The 19,797-nt window shown below is 45.8% G+C and overlaps 3 protein-coding genes across 3 annotated transcripts; all 3 read left to right on the top strand.

The window, feature by feature from the left end:
* The first annotated feature begins 7,283 nt into the window (after positions 1 to 7,283).
* Positions 7,284 to 8,018, top strand: LOC114259366 (uncharacterized). The gene has a single exon (XM_028199372.2). The coding sequence runs from the start codon at positions 7,284 to 7,286 to the stop codon at positions 8,016 to 8,018; it is 735 nt and encodes a 244-aa protein (XP_028055173.2).
* Positions 8,019 to 8,078: 60 nt separating this feature from the next.
* Positions 8,079 to 8,753, top strand: LOC145800558 (uncharacterized). Its single transcript, XM_082890257.1, has one exon. It carries the CDS (start codon positions 8,079 to 8,081, stop codon positions 8,751 to 8,753), a length of 675 nt encoding a protein of 224 aa, XP_082746383.1.
* Positions 8,754 to 11,757: 3,004 nt separating this feature from the next.
* Positions 11,758 to 12,153, top strand: LOC145800557 (uncharacterized). The gene has a single exon (XM_082890256.1). It carries the CDS (start codon positions 11,758 to 11,760, stop codon positions 12,151 to 12,153), a length of 396 nt encoding a protein of 131 aa, XP_082746382.1.
* Positions 12,154 to 19,797: the final 7,644 nt, after the last annotated feature.

Genomic DNA, 19,797 nt, shown 5'->3' with positions numbered 1-19,797 from the left:
GGAGTGGGGTGGATTGGTTTCAAAAGAAGGATTAAAATAAATATAAAAAAAAAAGAAAAGAAAGTGGAGTGTGTTAAAGAAAAGACAGTGGAGTGGGGTGAGGGTCTCCATGTGTGATCATTTTCCCTGTTGGGTCAAAAGTGGTGCCGAAAGTCACATAAAAAATGATTAAAAATAAATAAAGAAGTGGGAATGGAAGCAAAAAAAAAAAAGGGACAAAGCAAGTGGAAAACATGAATGTAACCACGTGATCGCCTACTGAAATGCCTTGGACAGCACACTGCAAGCATCAGAACCCATACTGTTTGTAGCGGGTGCTGGGGCAGAAGCTGCTGCGGGAATACAACTTGCCTCCAGGTCTTTTTTTTCACAGAACATAACATGCTACGAATTTGATGAGCCAAAGTCCAAGCTGACTGTATACTTGCCCTCTGCCTGCGAGGTTTCGTTCAAGGACTCATCCGTTATAAGGTATGCAACACAAGTAAAAGGCATTCTTTTGAGGGGAAAACTTACGAACATAGAAGGAATGAAGACCAAGGTCTGGGTATGGGTCAAGGTCACAAATGTGGCAGTTGAGGGCTCCAAATCGGATAAGGTGTGGTGTGTGATGGCAATGGTGGCGTGTGTTGCCTCATGCGTGTGTTGGGGTTAATCATGGCTGCTGGTGGGTGCATGGGTTGGGAGATGTTTAGGACGAAGGGGCCTAAGTCTTCGCCGTTGCAGATGGAGACAGAGAGGAGGAGTTGGTCGAGTTTGTCGGCGGAGTCGCCGCCGTCTGTGGCGGCCGGAACGACCTTCCGGTGAGATTTGGAGGAGAGCATAGTTGGATTTGAGGGTTTGGTGACAGTGGAGAAACCGCTGGAGATTGAGTGGGGCTCGGAAGAGCAGTCGGGTCGGATAGGCCATGCAAGAAAATCGCCGAGAACCAGAGATCGGAAAAGGAATGAGATGAGTGTTCTGATGAAACCCAGAATGGAAGGTGTGTGTTGAGGTCCGGCGGGCGGCCAAGGCGAGGCTGCCGCCCGCCGGTGAAGCAGAATTACTAGCTTCTCAACTTGGCTCTGATACCATGTTAAATAAATACTAAAATGAAAGAGAGGAGAAGGACTGAAATGACAGTGATGTATATTCAGTGTCTGTTATATTTCTATATTTTACAAGAGACTGAGCTCTCTCTATTTATAGAGAGGAGAAGGTGACCGAAGTGTATATTACAATACATTAAACTAAGCTTTCTTGTGTGCTGGTGTGTGCTTTACAGTGTGATATGAACATGTGATGCTAGTGGGTGTGTGCTGGTGTGTGTTGTATTGTATACTTTAACAATATGGATTGTTTTGTTTGACATTTTTCACTTAAAATAGACGTTGAAGTACAAATGAATTTGCTTATGATCTGTTAATTATGTTTAGTGCTGCTGAACACAAGTTTATGAGGATAGTCCAGTGGTGTGGGCCTTGACTCCCTGCTCATCTGCTTGGGTTCGAACCTCAATATCTGATTATTTGAATGTATCGGGAAAAAAAAAAATGTTGAGCCATGGTTGAGTAAAAAATAGGTTTGGTACTAAGATTGTCTCTGCTATTCCAGAATTTGTTTTAACAAGGCTATAATTTTGACAGAATTATGAAGTGTTCTATCTTAAGATCTGCTGGGTGAAAAGGGTGGATTCTCTGCCAAGGATTGTTTTAGTGAGGTTTCGTGCACCAACAGTTCCCAAGTTTTTGAATGAAGATATGTCAATTCCAGTGATGGGAGTTTGGCAACTCTGTAATTGCAAATGATGTGTTCAAAGTTAAAAGGGATATTCTACTTGGGGTGTGCATTATATGCCCCTAATTACATTCTTGGTAGTATTTGGTTATGACTTATTAGCTTGTTAGTTATGACTTGATTATGATTTGATCATATATATTCTGATATTAGTTACGACTCATTGTTATGTTAGTTATGACATTATTTTAGTAATGGTTCAAGGGCTCTTTGGTTTTACATTATGTGATGTTTGGTTATTTGTTAAGATTCCTATAGAATTGAGTTATGACATCTGTGATAACCAACTCGCCACTAATATCATAACTTGCATATAGTGTATTCCCTTTTGAGGACTTGTACCACATCATTACCAAGTCAAACTAAAAATATTTGAACTTTGATCCTACCTAGTTGCTAGGTAACCATGGGATCATGATTGGTTGATCCATCTCAATTTTTTATTTTTATTTTTATTTGTTTTGAGAACAATCTATCTCATAAATGAAAAATGATGGGGAGCTCCAATTGTTCTGTCACGACCCAAACCCGGCCCTATGGGTTTAGCACCGTAACCGGCCAGTAATCCGAGATTACCGAAGGCCTGCAGAACAGTAATACAGTAAAACAGAGTACAGGGCCTGGCGGAAGCCAATACAGTAAATAAATAGTATCCATTGAGCTGTGACAGTCTGTATGCAAAAGGACTTTTCATACATTTGTACATAAACAGTACAGAACAGTGTGCACAATATTTACAATCATTCAGACTAGGGACTCGACCCTATATAACAGTACAGTAACACTCAGTCTATACAGAACAGTAAAACAATACAGAAGGGGGAATTATAAAAGACCCCTAAGCCTTAACAGATAGGCTCGGAACCTCGCAGTGAGGCACAAAGGCTGGCTTGACAAAACTGGAGTTACCCTGACGCTCCTAGCTCCGATCTGGTGCCTGTACACCTACATATATATATGAGCAGTGAGCTAAAGCCCAGTGAATAACATAAAGCGTAAAGGGGTTTAGAATGAATGTCCTTACAGTAATGAAAACCGTTCAATTCAATCAGTATTTCAGTTGTTCAGTACAGTAAACAGTCATATGTGGTACATCCATTAGCATAACAGTAACAGTAGGTCTTGAAAGACCGAACAGTAATGATGGCCATCAGTCAGTAAACAGTAGTGGTTCCACGAGGGAACCGACAGAGATCTCTGTAACAGTAACAGTAACAGTAAACAGTAGGTACTAAGGATGCCACAGTACAGTTCAGAAATAAAGGACATACATTCATTCAATAATACCAGTTCAGTAAACAGTTCAGTTCAGTATTCAAAAGATATCAGTTAAACATATCTTTACACAATTGTTACTCACAGAGTTCTGGGCTACAGTATGCTAGAGCGTGTCTCCCCAGTTGCCAACCCTACACAGTTAACAGATTGAACACACACTAAGCTACCCAATTGGGAACGGTAATAACTTAATTCCTAATGCCTCGGTGTGTTCTACATCTATATCCTCAACAAGATGCCTTAAACTAGGCCTAAGAATGCCTAGAATGGGATGAGGATGCAAAGATGTACATTAAAAGCATTTTCAGAAAAACAGAGTCCCGCTCGAGCGCAAGTTTCCCCGCTCGAGCGGTCATGCAACAAAGGTACATGCTCGAGCGTAAACTTACCCGCTCGAGCATACTGTAAAAGTACTGGATGGGTGAAATCTCCGCTCGACGCCCGCTTGAGCTTGAGACAAGACTCCGCTCGAGCGCCCAATACTCCGCTCGAGCGGACTGTAAAACAGTGCAGAGAGATGCTGGTTGCTCGGATTCCACGCTCGAGCGTAACTTTCCCCGCTCGAGCGGAAGTGCGAAATCTGGAAAACCCAGATTGCACCTCCAAGCTCAAACTCAAGTTTAAATGCATCAAAACCGATCCTCTTGGGCTCATTTTTTGGAAAACATTTATAAACACATAGAATAACGTGGTTCAAAGCTCAATTTGAGAAATCAAAGCCCAAGGGTGTTCAATTCAAACCCAATTTCAAACCAATTTTAAATCATTTTCAAGAACAATCTTCAAACATGACATGCATGATCTTAAATCATTTTCAAAGCTTTAATGCTGTTTCAAAAGAGCTCAAGCCTTCAAAAACAAGATGAACTCATGGAGTATGATCAAAAGATGGACATGCATGTGAGGAAACATGGGCTTACAACCTCAAAACTTCAATATATGTACATGCATGCAACAATTAAGCTTCAATTCAACAACAATGAACCAATTCATGACTTAGTTCTACAATGAAGCATGAATCATGCAAGAACTAGCTCAATGACATCATTAAGATGATGAATGATCTACCTTAGTCTTGTGTTCAAGGTCTAAGAGCTCAAAGTAGCAATCAACACTTCAATTCCAAGCAAGATCAAGCAAATCTCTCAAGAACAACTCAACTCTCTCTCACTCTCTAACTTGGGTCGGTTGAGGCAAGAAGAGGAGAAGAAAATGGTTGTTTGATCAATACGTGGAGTGTATAGAAAGTTCAAGAGATAGTGGTCCACTAAGTGGCGGAACGGTAATTAAATCAAACTATGCGATTAATCGCTATTTAATCTAATTTAATCATACCTAATCAATTTTCAGATAATTGCACTATAAAATCACATAAATTATGAGGGTCATTAAACATCAATCAATTTTTGATTCGGCCGCCGATAAGGCCTTCAATTTGCAGTTTAAACATATAAGTATGAACAGATAATCATACAATCAAACAGATAGAATGCAATTTAACTAACATGTACTCAATCAATTCGGTTTCCAATTTCAGTCAGTCAGTTCAGTACTTTTAATCAGTTCAATTATCAGTCAGTTATCAGTCATTATCCGTTTCGTTTAACAGTAATCGGTGATTATCGGTAATCGAGCAGTCATGAATCAGTAAACAGTATGGGGGTTGTTACATGTTCACCCCTAATCCTCCACATCAAAGCTCTAATTAAGCACTTCTAATCTATTCCTAATGATGTAGAATGGATCCCATTACTCACTCCTCACTTCTCATCCTTGTTCTCTCTATCTCTCTCCATTATCTCTTTCTTCCGCCTCTTTAGAGGTCAAAATAGGGGTGACATATTATGGGATGTAGCACCACTTCTCATTAATGGTCTTCTTTCTTATTTTTGATTTGTGAAAACTTTTTTTTAAGGGTAAATTACAAATACATCACTGAGGTTTGTTTAAAATTTGAATCGACACTTGTGATTTAGAAAATTACAAATATCCCCATTTTATAATATTTTATTTAATAGAACTATTAAAAAAATGAAATTCCTAATTACTCTACTATACGAGAATAAAATTACATAAATTATTAATTAAAATAAATATTTGATATCATTGAAAGCTGTTAATTGACTTGATGATTTATTAATAAAATGGGCCATTCGCTATGAAATTAGATACTTCAAGGAGCGTGATATAATTTTTAGAATCACAGGGAGCAATTCGTATTTTAAGCAAACTTCAGGAAGTGTATTTGTAATTTATCATTTTTTTAAGAGAGTAAAAGAAACTGCGGACAATTACAAACAAAAAAATTTAGGATTTGAGTTTTCTAATAAAATAAACCCTAAGCTTTTCAATTTCAATATTAATCTTTTGATTTATTTTCAATTTAAATCTGAGAGGGGAGATTTGCACCGGACAGTACGGCCGGGCTACGGTAACGCAGGTGTGGCAAGCCTCTCGGTGCCGAGCTATCTCCTCAATCGGCACGGCCCTCCGGCCTGTTTTACACGGTCGAGCTAGGTTTGCCGACTAGGCATGCTCTAAGGCCTGGCCGAGCTGTGGCTGTTAGGCGTTTGGCGGTAGGCGCGCGTTAGCACGGTGCGACCGAGCAGATGATGGTCTGGAAAGAGTCTAGGCCGGGAAGAGGTCGGCGTGCGCCTGATAGCTCGGCGGATCGGTCATGTTCTTTGTGGTTGTGATTTTCTCCCAAGGAATAGGCCGGTCTTGGTATGCCGGTCGGGTGTGTCACTTGGGACAATGGCGTGAGAGAGAGGATATCTGCTCCAGGCACGCGTCAGTACCATTTGGCAGTCTTGCATGTACTGGATGGAGGACTTGGCTTTTACACGTGTAAGGTGGTGGGAGGCGAGCACAGCCAACTGTCCAGGGAAGGACAACAGAGGTAATGCGCGCACAATCCTAAGGCTGTATGGCCAGCCTAGAAAAAGGAAGGGAGGATGAACGTTGGGGGTAAGCAACTTACGCTATCTGAAACACTATCTCTCTCTCTCTCTCGAATAGCCTCCTTCTTCCTCAAGTGATCTGACTTGATCGTCGGAGGGTCTATCCAGCACACCACCATCGGGCAGCTCACCGTTCTCTGTGTTGTCAGGTTGGACGCCATCACGCGAAGCTTGAGTTCCAAGAAGTACGGAAAGCAGAGGATATTACACCCTCGTACAATTGGCGCCGTCTGTGGGAAGCTCTTTGATACTCAAACCTTGTTTTTCAAGCTTCTTCAACCATCTCCATGGCCAACAACGACGAAACTCCACTGTCCGTCGTTGATGGCGTCACTCTAGAGTCTATCCGACGGAGAGAAGGCCCCCCGAATGTTCCAGCCATGGCGGGCCTAGAAACTTCTTCGCGAGGCGCGCGAGACAAACGCGGAAGGAGTACTGATCGTTCGAAGAGTCCAGAGGGTTGACGGCGGCGGGGGGAGTCCCGTGCGCAGCACTTGGAGCACAAACTCAAAGACCAAGACACCCTCATTCGCAGGATGGCGGCAGAGATGGAGATGCTGAAACATCAGATTAAGGGGAAGGGTGTTGCTGGAGAGGGCAACCTCAGTGAGCGCACCCCGTCCCCCCGTTCTAGCAGTCGCCGCTAGGAGAGGACCCACTCTCTCTCCATCACTAGGAATTATGGGGTTGGAGATTCCGACCGAAGGGAGGGCAGATCCCTCACTCGAGACAGCACACACCGTCCCTCGCGCCATTCTCCGACGTCACGATACTCTTTCTCCATCCGTTCCAGAGACCTGAGGGATGTATTGGAGGAAAAGGCGTGTCGTCGAGAGGCTCAGAGAGTGCCGGCGTGGCAGAGGTTGAGCGCCCTAGTTCACTGTAGCGAAGAAGTGGCGATGCTAACGCCCAGAGTGATGGCCCATGCGCTAGTGGATAAAGAGCTGGCGAGACTTACAGGCACGCCGTTGTCTTCGGAGATCGAGAGTACACTACTCCCTGCCGGATTCCACCAGCCTAAGTTCACCTTGTACGACGGCAAAACGGATCCGTACATGCACGTGAGTCATTACCGGCAAGTAATGGCTGGCCACCGGCGCAATGACGCCTTGATGTGCCTCATATTCCCAGCAAGCTTGGGAGAACTGGTTCGAAAGGCTTCTAGAAGGGAGTATAGAGGGGTGGCAGCAACTGGCGGAAGCCTTCGTCACCAGATTCAAAACCAACACTCGAACGCCGAAGGAGGTCGATCATCTTCTGGGCGTCAAGATGGAGTCAGGGGGATCATTGAAGGCATACAACGCGAAGTACTGGGAAACCTACAACGAAATCCTCGACTGCCCTACCAATCTGGCGATCACTCAATACAAGCGGGGTCTCCCAGTCGGGCATAGGCTGCGGGATTCGCTCACAATGCACCAACCCACAACCATGGAGTCCTTGATGCAGCGGATCAATGAGCACATTCGTGTAGAGGATGATGCCGCCTCCGCGACCGAGAAGGTTAATCCGGCCGCAGCAGACAGAAGGGTAGCAGGGAAAGTTCACTCGGTCGGGCAGGAGGATAACCGCCCAAGCGATAGACCAAGAGATCAACGACGTGGCCCAAACCGCGATGATAGAAACAAGGGTCGCAGAAACGACCGAGCTGACGCTCCCCGTGATGCAGCGGAGGATGCTAAGAGAAAATTGAAGGCGCGGACTGGAATCATTACGGTCTTTAAAATCCTTATCTACCGCATCTTGAGTGAGATCAAAGGCGAACCTTTTGTTCGCTGGCTGGCCAAGTTGGGGAATGCACAGAGAGGCTTCAACTCAAGGTATCGCTGCACCTTCCATGAGGAACGGGGACACCAAACGGAGGACTGCTTGCCACTCAAACAACATTTGGAAGAGCTAGTGGCTGCGGGACATCTTGACCAATACATAGATGGGGGTATGAAAGCCGCGCCATTGGGGGAAACCGAGCCAAACGGCCTAGCCGCCCTAGAGGCAGCACCCTAAGGCGTAATCAACGTCATCCATGGCATCGTTGAACCAGCAAGGGTCTGCGAGCTCAGAGGGATGATCAAGAAAGCCGAGTACATGAGGGAAGTGCTCTCTGTTCAGTCCGCTGTAAAGAAAGGGAAGACCGAGGAGAAGGACATTCTTACCTTTTCGAGCAGGGACCTGGAGCGGATCCAGATGCCCCACAATGATGCCCTAGTGGTGACTCTTTGCGTCGAAGGCTTTGACATCAAGAGGATCTTGATCGACCAGGGAAGTTCGGTCGAAATTACGTACTATGACGTGTTCAAACAAATGAAGTTGGAGGACAAGGACTTGTCCCCTGCGACGTCCCCTTTGGTTGGCTTCAACTCTCAGCCAGAGTGGCCGGTAGGGAAGATCATATTGCCGGTCAAAGCTGGTTTGGTAACAAAGCAAGTAGAGTTCTGGGTGCTCAAAGTCCCGTCCACCTACAACTTAATTTTAGGCAGGGGCTGGTTGCACGCCATGCAAGCAGTAGCGTCAACTTACCATCAGGTCTTGCGTTTCCTGGCGCCAAACGGACAAATAGAGGAAGTTTGGGGAGACCAGGTGATGGTGAAACAATGCTTCATTGCGGTAAATGACAGCCGAGCAGCTAAAGGATTTGTCCAAATGATTGAGGGACCCGAGGGAAAGGAGGTCCTTGACGACGTAGGAAGAAAGGCCGAGAAAAAATCGGTTGAGGATTTGGTAGAAGTGCGCGTCGACTAGAACGACCCAACTAAGTTCTTCCTCTTGGGATCATCTTTGTCTAGCGCCGAGCGGTTGGATTATGTCAACTTCTTGGTCTCCAACATGGAGGCTTTTGCGTGGACGCCTTACGATATGCCTGGCGTCGACCCTAACTTCATTTGCCATCAGTTGAACGTCTTCCCAAACGCGCGGCCGGTCATTCAGAGGACTCGCCGCTCGGCTCTGCACCATGCCGAGGTAGTGGCAGAGGAGGTCAAAAATCTGTTGGAAGCGAGAGCGATAGAAGAAGTGCAATACCCTCATTGGATATCCAACACGGTGGTAGTCCCGAAAAAGAATGGCAAGTGGCGAGTCTGCGTTGACTATAAGACAGTTAACCGTGCATGCCCAAATGATAGCTTCCCCCTCCCTCGAATTGACCAGCTGGTGGACTTGACCGCTGGCCATCAGAGGTTTAGCTTCCTGGATGCATATCGCGGCTACCACCAGATAGCCATGTATAAACCGGACCAAGAGATCACGTCGTTCACTACTCCTAGAGGCCTGTATTGTTATAAAGTCATGCCGTTCGGACTAAAGAACGCCGGGGCAACTTTTCAGAGGATGGTGACAAAGATGTTCGCTCCTCTTTTGGGCCGAACAATGGAGGCCTACATCGACGATATGGTGGTAAAGAGTAAGGAGAAGTCTCAACACCTCATCGACCTAGCAGAAATGTTTGCCATACTTAAGCGCCATAAACTTCGTTTGAATGCCTCCAAGTGCACCTTCGAAGTCGGCACCGGGAAGTTTCTGGGGTTTTTGGTCACAAACCGAGGGATTGAAACTGACCCATCGTAGATCAAGGCTATACAAGAGCTGGAGCGCCCAAACTTCGTGAAGGACGTGCAACATCTTGCCGAGATGGCAGCTGCGCTGAACAGATTCATCAGCCGGTCTTCAGATCGTTGCAGGCCTTTCTTTAAAACTTTGAAGGCCAAGTTCGTTTGGGATGACGAATGTGACCGTGCACTGGCAGACTTAAAAATATAGCTTTCCTCAGCCTCTATCCTAGTCACACCTCGGCCGGGAGAAGAATTGTATCTCTACTTGGCTGTCTCTCAACATGCTGTGAGCGCCGTTCTAGTTTGCGCTGAAGGCATCCAGCACTTGCCCATCTTCTATGTAAGCAAGACTTTGCTCTCGGCCGAGACGCGGTATCTTCTGCTGGAAAAATTAGCGCTGGCCCCGATGATGACATCAAGAAAGTTGACGCACTATTTTCATGCCCATACAATAGTTGTGTAAACCGAGTTCCCACTTAATGTGCTTTTTGAAAAGGCAGACTTCACCGGAAGAATTTTGAAATGGGCCGTGGAATTGGGGCAGTACGATATCAAGTTCCGCCCGCGCACCGCAATCAAGGCTCAAGCTTTTGCAGACTTTGTGTTGGAATTCGCCCTTGGAACGCATCCAGTTTGCCCGGTTGATTTGGATGGTGCGGATTTAGCACAGCCCACGGTTCTGGCAATAGAAACGAGTGTTGGCCCAAAAGCGGGGGAAGGCCGACGAGCGACCGCACTAAAGGAACCGGGTGACTTCTTGGAAGACGTGCTCAATCAAGGCAAGTAAAGAGACCAGAATGAACCGATCAGAGACTTGGAATTGAGAAGCTCCCAGAACCCCTCTGATTGTTGGAAGCTATTTATTGGTGAGATGTGGAAGCTCTTCGTCGATGGGGCATCTAACAGGCATGGGGCCGGGCTTGGTATCGTACTGACTTCACCGGATGGGCTGATTATTGAGCAGGCAATTACGCTCGGCGTCCCAGCATCCAACAACGAAGCTAAGTATGAAGCCCTCCTTGCCGGATTAAGAAGCGCATTGAGAATGAAGGCGTCAGCCCTGATGGTATTCAGCGATTCCAAGCTGGTGGTCAATCAGGTCTCGGGGGAGTATGAGGCAAAGGACGAAAGAATGGCCAAGTATTAGACGCTGGTACGCGCAGAGATCAAGAAGTTCGCTGCAATAAGGATGGAACAAATCAACTGCGAGGAAAACAACACGGCTGATGAATTTGCCGGAATTGCTTCTGCTTAGACAGCTTTTCCTAACCCCTTGATGATAGAATTTTTACCTCGGCCAAGCATTGAGGAACAGGAAATGACCGAGGTGCTCTGCGCCAACTTGGGTCCTTCCTGGATGGACCCCATCATCGTCTTCCTGAAAGATAAAGTTCTACCGGAAGAGAAGAAGGCGGCCAACAAGATCCGGGCCAAGTCAGAACGGTTTTGGCTCTCCCCATCCGGAGCCTTGTATAAGAAGTCTTTTACCGGGCCATATCTGAAGTGCGTTCACCCTGCTAAGGTGGAAGCCTTCCTTTATGAGATCCATAAAGGCATCTGCGGCAGCCATACTAGGGGTAGGTCACTGGCTTACAGAGCAATTTCCCAAGGTTATTGGTGGCCATGCATGCAGGCAGACGCGCAAAAATACGTTCGCCGATGTGAAAAGTGCCAAAAAATTTGCTCACCAGATCCACCAGCCAGCGAGAGAATTGCTCCCTCTTACAAGTCCTTGGCCGTTCGCACTCTGGGGATTGGATATAGTGGGGCCACTCCTAGCAGCCCCGGGCAATCGTAAATTCTTCATCGCCGCCACCGATTACTTCACAAAGTGGGTTGAGGCTGAGCCACTGGTGACCATAAAGGAAAAGGATGTGAAGAAGTTTGTTTGGAAAAAAGTTATCACTCGCTTCGGTATACCCAAGGCCCTCATCTCAGATAATGGCACTCAATTTGATGGGAAACTCTTTCGCGGATTTTGCGAAGAGCTGAAGATCGAATTCTATAATTCAACGCCGGCCTATCCTCAGTCAAATGGTCAAGCAGAGGCCTCAAACAAGACCATCCTGGATGGGCTGAAGAAGCGGCTTGAGAAGGCCAAGGGGAGGTGGGCTGAAGAACTCCCTAACGTACTCTGGGCGTACTGCACTACGCCAAGACGGTCGACCGGAGAAACTCCGTTTGCCTTGGCCTATGGCATGGAAGCCGTTATCCCGCTGGAAATTGGCATGCCCACCATCCGGTCCGAAAGCTTCCAGCCAGATTTGAACAATGAAGCAGTGGCATTGGAGCTAGACCTTGCCAAGGAAAGGAGGGAGCGGGCCCTAATCCACATAGCGGCCTATCAGCAAGAACTCTCCAAGAAATACAATAAGGCTGTGCGCCCCAGGCTGTTCAAGATCGGGGACTGGGTCTTAAGAAAAGTGCTGGGCAACACGGCGGTCCCTGGCGAAGGAAAGCTCGGTGCAAATTGGGAAGGACCATACAAGGTGACTGGTCTCGCAGGCAAAGAGGCATACCATCTGGAAGATTTAGATGGCAAAGCTGTCCTCAGACCGTGGAATGCAGCCAACCTTAAGATCTTTTACTTTTAAAATGTAATTGCTTTTGTTGCTTGGCTTTCTAGACCTTAAGCCTTTTGGCATTTAATGTAAGGACAACACTGCTTTTTGTAATGAAAAATAGCCCTCTTGTTGTTTTGTATCACATCTTTCTGTACAATGACACCGCGAGGATACAAGGCCACTGTGGATGCTAGAGGCAAAGGGACCGACCTGAATGGGACCGGACTAATTTTCTCTCGCCGGTATAGAAGCAGACCGCACCAACAGTTGGTGTATTGTTGTCCAACGAAATGATTGGCATATGGAACAATTCAAGGGCCGAGCTGGTGCTTTGCTCACCCAATTGGGATGTTGGCATTATGACCAACCTAAATGAAATATTGGTGTTTTGCTCGATGTTAAGGCCGAGATGATTCTGCTCGGCTAAAACGAAATGTTGGTGTTGTCCAACAAATAATAGCCGAGCTGACTTTGCTCGGCCAAGCGATATGTTGGTGCCTTGAGGCCGAGCTGACTTCATTCGGAGAAAGGGAATGTTGGCGTTCTGTCCAACTCCATGTCGGAATATTGGTGTTTTGTCCAATTTAATGGCCGAGCTGGTTTGGCTCGGCCGAAGTGAAATAACTGAGATGTCTAATTTCCTCCAGGGCCGAGATGATTTTTGCCCGCCCAAACACAAGACTTGAAGTGTTGTAAAAGCCAGAATGGCAGTGGTAATTTTTGCTCGGCCGAATGAAAATTTTTGGGTTCGTTCAAAAAAAACAAAAAAAAAAAAACCGAGCTGAGAGCAGCCGCGAGCATTTAAATTGAAGAAGTTCTGATTTTAGCTAGGCATATTGCGCGGCCAGCCGGCCTATCAGTTATGGTACATTAAAGTTTGAATCAAGACATTTTGCACGTTGCAACCGAAACAAAAAGAGAAGATCAGCGGGCAAAAAGTTCAAATTTCATTGATTGAGGAAATTGCATTACAATTGTGGGGCCCTAGCCCGGTTACATTAAACAAAGAAAGAAAAGAAACGAAAACATAGCAGGAAATAGGAGGGGGCATTTTAATCCAATTCCAGGTCAACCGTCTGCTCGGCGACCTCCAGAGTCTGCTCGGCAACCTTCACATTGTGCTCGGGCAAGCCTTCTTCCAACTCACCATCCGCGTCCTCCACTGCAACAACCTCCCGATCGGCTACTTGATCTTCGGCATCCTGAGATGCTTCGGGAGAAGTTTGCTCGGTTTGTTGCGTGGCGGCAGCTTCTTCCACGGCTTCCTTTTTGGCCTTCTCTATGAGCCTCTTCTGCGCGGCGCTCGCATAGGCCTGCATATAGTGCGGTATGAAGGCCGCAGGTGGATGTAGGAATATGTCAGCATCCTGACCAAGGCCAACTTTCTCCACAGCAGTTTTCTAACCGCACTGGAAAAAGATGTCCTTGGTCGCCTGCACCTGCCGTTGATACGTTTTTTCGCCTTGAGTATAACCCCTGTCTTCGGCGTCGCTAACTGCCTTATCTTTCTCTTCTTTGTGGGCATCGCGCAGCTTCCTCAGCTCGGCAAGATACCGGGCTTTGGTCGACTTCACGGCCCGCTGTTTGTCTGCTTCAGCTCGGTCAACCTTTTGGCTCAGATTATCTCGTTTGGCCTCAACTGCTTCCTGCGCGGCCTTAAGCTTCGCTATCTCGGCCTTTTGGGCCTTGTTCTCAGCTATGGCATCCCGTAGGCTCTGCCGCACTGCGATCATTCGGTCGTGCGCTAAATAGTTCTTTTGCGCGGCCTGAAAACAAATGAAAGATTGTAAACGCTCAGAAAACCGAGCAAAAACCGGTCAACAACTTACAGAAAAAAGCGTGGACCTGACCAAAACGATCGATTTTGCTGCCGATCGAAGCACCTTTAGGTCGGACAGCTTGTCGTGCTTCTTCATGTTGGCGGGAAGGATCAGCCCCTTGGTCATGTTGAAACCGAGGGAGTAATCCTTGTCCACGTACACTGAGTCGGCCTCAGAGATAGCCCGGCCTTTGTACTTAATCTCGGGCACCCAGACCGGGGGGGGTCATTGGGGCTTTGGATGGCCCGCTCAGTTGTTTGGTCTAGTCACCCAACTCGGTGGATACGTGCTCGGTTGAATCTTCGTCGACCAGTTGTTGCCTGGTTTGGCCTTTTCTTGGTCGCTTCTTCGACCGGCCCGTTGGATGTTCGCTTGCAAGAGCCAGCACAGCCCCCTCCCTTTGCTCGGCTGGAGTGGAGGAAGTCCCCCCAGGTACCTCTGGTGGCTGGGAGTCGCTCGGTTCTCCGGTGATCATTGATTTGATTGCTCGGATTTTTTCCATTTTTTGTTCGACGGTGAGGGGAACAAGTTTGATTGCTGGGAGACTTGGATCTGGTTTTGAAAAGGGCGCATGAAGAAAGTCAGTCACCCTGCTCTTGCGTGGTGCTGTGTAGTTGTAGGTCGGTTCGAAGACGAGGAGTTTTGGAGACTCCCTTTCCTCAGCCGGATGACGAAGCAGAACTCTGATGGCCTTTTGATTAGCTCGGGAGTAGTCGTCGGCCAAGAGCTTGTAATCTGCAAAAAGGAGGACAAGTGTTAGATCGGCAAGAATAAAATTAGTGCAAAAAGAAAGTAGTGCAGTTTACTGAGCTACTCACCAGCACTGCCAAAATCGTTTCTAATATACCAGCCCGGTATGGGCGCCTCGGTGTCCTCATAACGATCGGACACCCACAAGAAGTCATCGTCGTTTGTCTGCTTATCTGGGTTACCTTCTATGAATTTTGCTCGGCCCTTCTTGACCTTCAGGTACCAGCAAAACCCACCCTTATTTTTGCTAAGGCTGTATTGATGTAATATCTCGGCGAGACCGAGCCTCCTATTCAGCTCGGCCACACCGTTTATTATCTTGTACGTGTCGTTCGAGACTTAGGTCGGACAAAGCCTTGTCTTCCTCAAAAATTCACAGATCAAGGGTTGGACCGAGAAGCGAAGCCCTCCTTCCACGATGGATACAACCGTGAAGGGGCACCGATCTAGGTCACCCCATGGGGTATCTCCCTTCTTGACCAGCTCTAAATGGACATCATCTGGAATGTTATACTCCCTACGAAACTCAGCTAGTGCACCGGGCGAGCTCGCCATGAACCGGTACTTCCCCATCTACCTCGGTTTTACTTATTTAGTGGTTTAATTTGTATCTCGGCGGAAAATTCTGGTGTATTTGCTCGGACTTTGAGCTCCACCAGTGAGGGTTCTGGACTGGCCTGATCGGTCCTAGTTTATTCTGCATTGTTAAAAAAAATAAAAATTAAATAATAAGCCCAAGGGTTAGCACAACATTAATTGCACGGCTGATATTGGAACTCTTAGCTCGGGGAATGGTTTTTTGGGAGTTTGGCCGGTCTGACCCCTATCGCGGCTCGACTGCACGGCTGATTCAGCCTTCATGGTTTGGTTCTTACTCTATTCTTGGCTCGGTCAAGGCCCAAGAAGAAGACTCGGACAAGTTTTGGCTTGGTTCAGTCATGTTTACCGATCTAATTAAGTATTCAGCTCGGTCAAGGCCCCGAAAAGAAGCCACAAACCAGTTTTTGCTCGGTTGAAGCTCCACATACGGATCTAAATGAGCATTTAGCTCGATTCTACCCAGATTCAAACTGTTCATCCCAGAAATGGGGCTCGTTCGTTCGTTCGAACCAAGGGCACGAGGGCCCCTTCCATTCCTACAGTTTCCATTTGCCCTAGGGTGTACAGGTTCTACGCATAAGAGGGAACGTCGATAGTCCCAAGCAAAGAACATGAAGAACAATAGCACAAAAATGAAGAACAGGTTTAAAGAACTGGAAAATGGAAACTGAAAACACAATGGAGGAGTGGGGAAACTCACCGCAACCTGATGACGAGCAGGGTTCGACTCCACAAGCTTGTAGGCAGCTTCAGAAGTATCCGAAACGATGGGTGAAGCAAGAGGCAGCGACGGCGGTGAAGGAAATGGAGTTTTTAGAGTTAGGGTTTTGGCTCAAGGAGAAGATGAATAGTGAGGGAGAAGTGACTCTTCGTGTAAGTGTTTAAGGAAGTGGGAAAAACCAAACGGCTGCGCCGTTTGAATTTTGCGCTTGAAAAGACAGCTTTGGGGCCGCACGGGGCCAATGGGATAAAGCCACGTGGCAGCGAAAGGACGGCCATCAGTACCGTTGTACGGCCCTCGACGAGACCGCTGACGCAGTGACCGACGAAATGGGATAGCTCGGTAATGGCTTCCAAACCAATCACGCTCGGCTTGGTACTGACGCAGCTCAGGGACCGTTAGCTCGGTCATGGTGGTAACCCCAATCACGATTAGCTCGGATGGGACTAAGGGGCAATTGAGAGGGGAGATTTGCACCAGATAGTACGGCCGAGCTACGGTAACGCAGGTGTGGCAAGCCTCTCGATGCCGAGCTATCTCCTCAATCGGCACGGCCCTCCGGCCTGTTTTACACGGTCGAGCTAGGTTTGCCGACCAGGCATGCTCTAAGGCCTGGCCGAGCTGTGGCTGTTAGGCGTTCGGCGGTAGGCGCGCGTTAGCACGGTGCGACCGAGCAGATGACGGTCTGGAAAGAGTCTAGGCCGGGAAGAGGTCGGCGTGCGCCCGATGGCTCGGCAGATCGGTCGTGTTCTTTGTGGTTGTGATTTTCTCCTAAGGAATAGGCCAGTCTTGGTATGCCGGTCGGGTGTGTCACTTGGGCCAATGGCGTGAGGGAGAGGATATCTGCTCCAGGCACGCGTCAGTACTGTTTGGCAGCCTTGCATGCACTGGATGGAGGACTTGGCCTTTACACGTGTAAGGTGGTGGGAGGCGCGCAGCCAACTGTCCAAGGAAGGACAGCAGAGGTAGTGCGCGCACAATCCTGAGGCTGCATGGCCAGCCTAGAAAAAGGAAGGGAGGATGAACGTTGGGGGTAAGCAACTTGCGCTATCTGAAACACACACTCTCTCTCTCTCTCGAATAGCCTCCTTCTTCCTTAAGTGATCTGACTTGATCGTCGGAGGGTTTATCCGGCACACCACCGTCGGGCGGCTCACCGTTCTCTGTGTTGTCAGGTTGGATGCCGTCACGCGAAGCTTGAGTTCCAAGCAGTACGGAAAGCATAGGATATTACACCCCCGTACAAAATCATTTGCCTATTTTTGTTAAGTAAAATCGATAGAAAAAGAGTATTTTAATTATTAAACTCAATGTAGATACACATAAATTGTCTCAAATATCATTTTTTATTGAGTTTAATTACTAAAATTTTCATTTTTCTATCGATTTTACTTAATAAAAACAAGCAAATGGTTTGAATTAAAAATAAATTAAAAGTTTAAGATTTAAATTGATAAAATTAAAATTTAGAGTTTATTTTGTTACAAGAGTCAAATCTGGGGTTTTGGGTAACTTCTCCAAGAAACTAATATAATTTTTTTTTATAAATAAATTATTAAGCAGTTATATTAACATAAAAGTAAACAATATACAGAAAAAAAAGACCATAAAGGGCTAAACAACTTAACAATAACTACAGGCAACAAATTACAAAGCCATAGAAGAAAAAAAAAATCTACGATTCTGGAACATCACTAATCTTCTTACAAATGTGGTTTGGAAAAGAAGATCTAGATCAATATAAAGCCCAAACTTGTTGTCGTTGTTGACGTCGTCTCTATCGTCACTGCCCAATTCTGCCACTATTGTCATTGTAGTTCAATCACCGTTAGAAACCAAGTTGAAGAAGAAGAACATCCCACAACAATAAGAGAGGAAAATTGAGAGAAGAAGAATGCAGGTGTCAAAAATCTACGCCAAAAATCGGTAGAGAAACTTTTAAACCCCTCTTCTTAGGCATAAAAAAAACCTAATGTAGACACCCCATGCCCATAAGACTTGGGCGCCTCATGGTGAACACTTAATGATGAATTAGTACGCTGTACAAACCGTTCAATTTCTTCAGTAAAGAGCTTCGGTTTTGAGTTTCAAAGCCTAAAACCTTGCACCTTCTTTGGACGAAAACCTATTTTTTCTAGCCTGACCACTCAGAGATCTGCTGGCCAACAAGTGGTCGGCAAGCCAATTTTATTGGCCGGTCATCCCCTTTCATGGCCGGTCGGCCAGCCATATTTCTCGGCAGGCAGATTTTTGCTGCCAACTGTCCCCCCCATGTGCATGCCTTGCACCAGTTGGCTCCATACAAATATTTCTGACTAAGGAACTTGTTTTTCTATAAATAGATGACCACCCCTTTTGATTTTAGGTTAGAAAATTTTGTGAAGAGCCAAAAAACTTGTAAAACACACTCTCTCTATCTTGCAATATACATACACTATACATATAGTTCCTAAACCAAAAATTTGAGGCTTTTTGCTGAGATTATAGAGCCAAAATTTTAGCTCTTGAGAATGAACATTTTGTGGTTTGTGAACCAAAGAGTTTTCTCTGTAAAGGCATAACTTTGGCCTTGTTTAAACTACTCTTCTCTCATCTTTTTCTTGCTGTTTTTATACTATTTTTGGACTGTTTTTGTAGGCTGAAACTTGTTGATTTAAAAGATACCAAAGGTGGAGGGGTTAACCACTCTTTCTTGAACCTTATTCCGTAGCTTATATCCTTGTGTTTCCCACTTGTTTCTCAACTTTTGGCTATTGATTTTCAGAGTTTTCAGAGGCTACAACATGTGATTTTAAAGTCCAAAAAGTGGAGGGGTCAGCCACCCTTCCTTTGGCTTGCTTACTAGCTTTAATTTTCTCACATTTTTGCTCACTTTTTCTAGCTTTTCATACTAATTTATTTAGTTTAAGCTTTGAATATTATGCTTGTGTTGTTGTAAGTCCTCATAGATTTGGTGGTTTAGGCCTTAGACATCAATCTATTTGAGTTGATAGCTTTTTTATTCCATAGTTTCCGTACATATACTCATACTTGTAATAATCATCTTTACAACCTCTTTTCTTTCTTGATTTTCTTTGTTTAAGAGTTGTTTCAAACAATTGATTGTTGTTTAAGGCATGAGAAAGAGACCTTCCATGCTTAATGGTTTAATCTCTTTAGAGGTTCATTAACAGGGCATTACATCTCTCTTGTGCTAAACACAACTTCTTGTTTGACACTTCTCTTCATTAGTGGACGTAGTTATCACTTTTGGACAAAAATGAATAAAGAATGATAAGGTAATATAAAAGAAGCTAATAAAATTGGAATAAAAGTGATAACAAGTAATAAAATTGAGTTGAGTTTAATCGGATGTTATATTGAACCCATTGAATCTTGAAATCATTACATACTCTTTAGCGATATTAATGATTCAAGAATCACTGTCTACCACTTCCCTTGAGGTAACTCTATGATAGAGAAGAGATTTTGTTGGTCTTTTATTTCCATTTATTGAGCCTTTGTCTTATCGGTTCAAAGATCATCACGCAACAAACGTGCAAGTATTGATGGTTTGTGAACAAAATCTACTCCTCCCTTGATTAGTTTCATGATAGGGAGAGACAGAAAGGACAAACATCTCCTGGAAACACTCTGTTTATGCTCTGTTTCATTTCTGTGGCAGCAGGGCAGTACCAAAAAATAGTGGCCGACCGACCACTCTTCCATCTGGCCAACCACTTTCCAAGGCTAGTCGACCACCCTATTTTGTGCAGGCAGTGTCATTTTCATGGCAGAACAGAA

The sequence above is a fragment of the Camellia sinensis genome, chromosome 10, assembly GCF_055761805.1.
Source record: "Camellia sinensis isolate YWXY chromosome 10, ASM5576180v1, whole genome shotgun sequence".
NCBI classification, from domain to species: Eukaryota; Viridiplantae; Streptophyta; class Magnoliopsida; order Ericales; family Theaceae; genus Camellia; species Camellia sinensis.
The sequence above is the reverse complement of the archived record's forward strand: the minus strand, read 5'-3'. Positions and strand labels throughout refer to the sequence as shown.

What these genes read in the sequence shown, in the direction of transcription:
- LOC145800558 (XM_082890257.1), top strand. Translation starts at nt 8,079, where the DNA reads ATGATCAAGAAAGCCGAGTACATGAGGGAAGTGCTCTCTGTTCAGTCC.
- LOC114259366 (XM_028199372.2), top strand. Translation starts at nt 7,284, where the DNA reads ATGGAGTCAGGGGGATCATTGAAGGCATACAACGCGAAGTACTGGGAA.
- LOC145800557 (XM_082890256.1), top strand. Translation starts at nt 11,758, where the DNA reads ATGGAAGCCGTTATCCCGCTGGAAATTGGCATGCCCACCATCCGGTCC.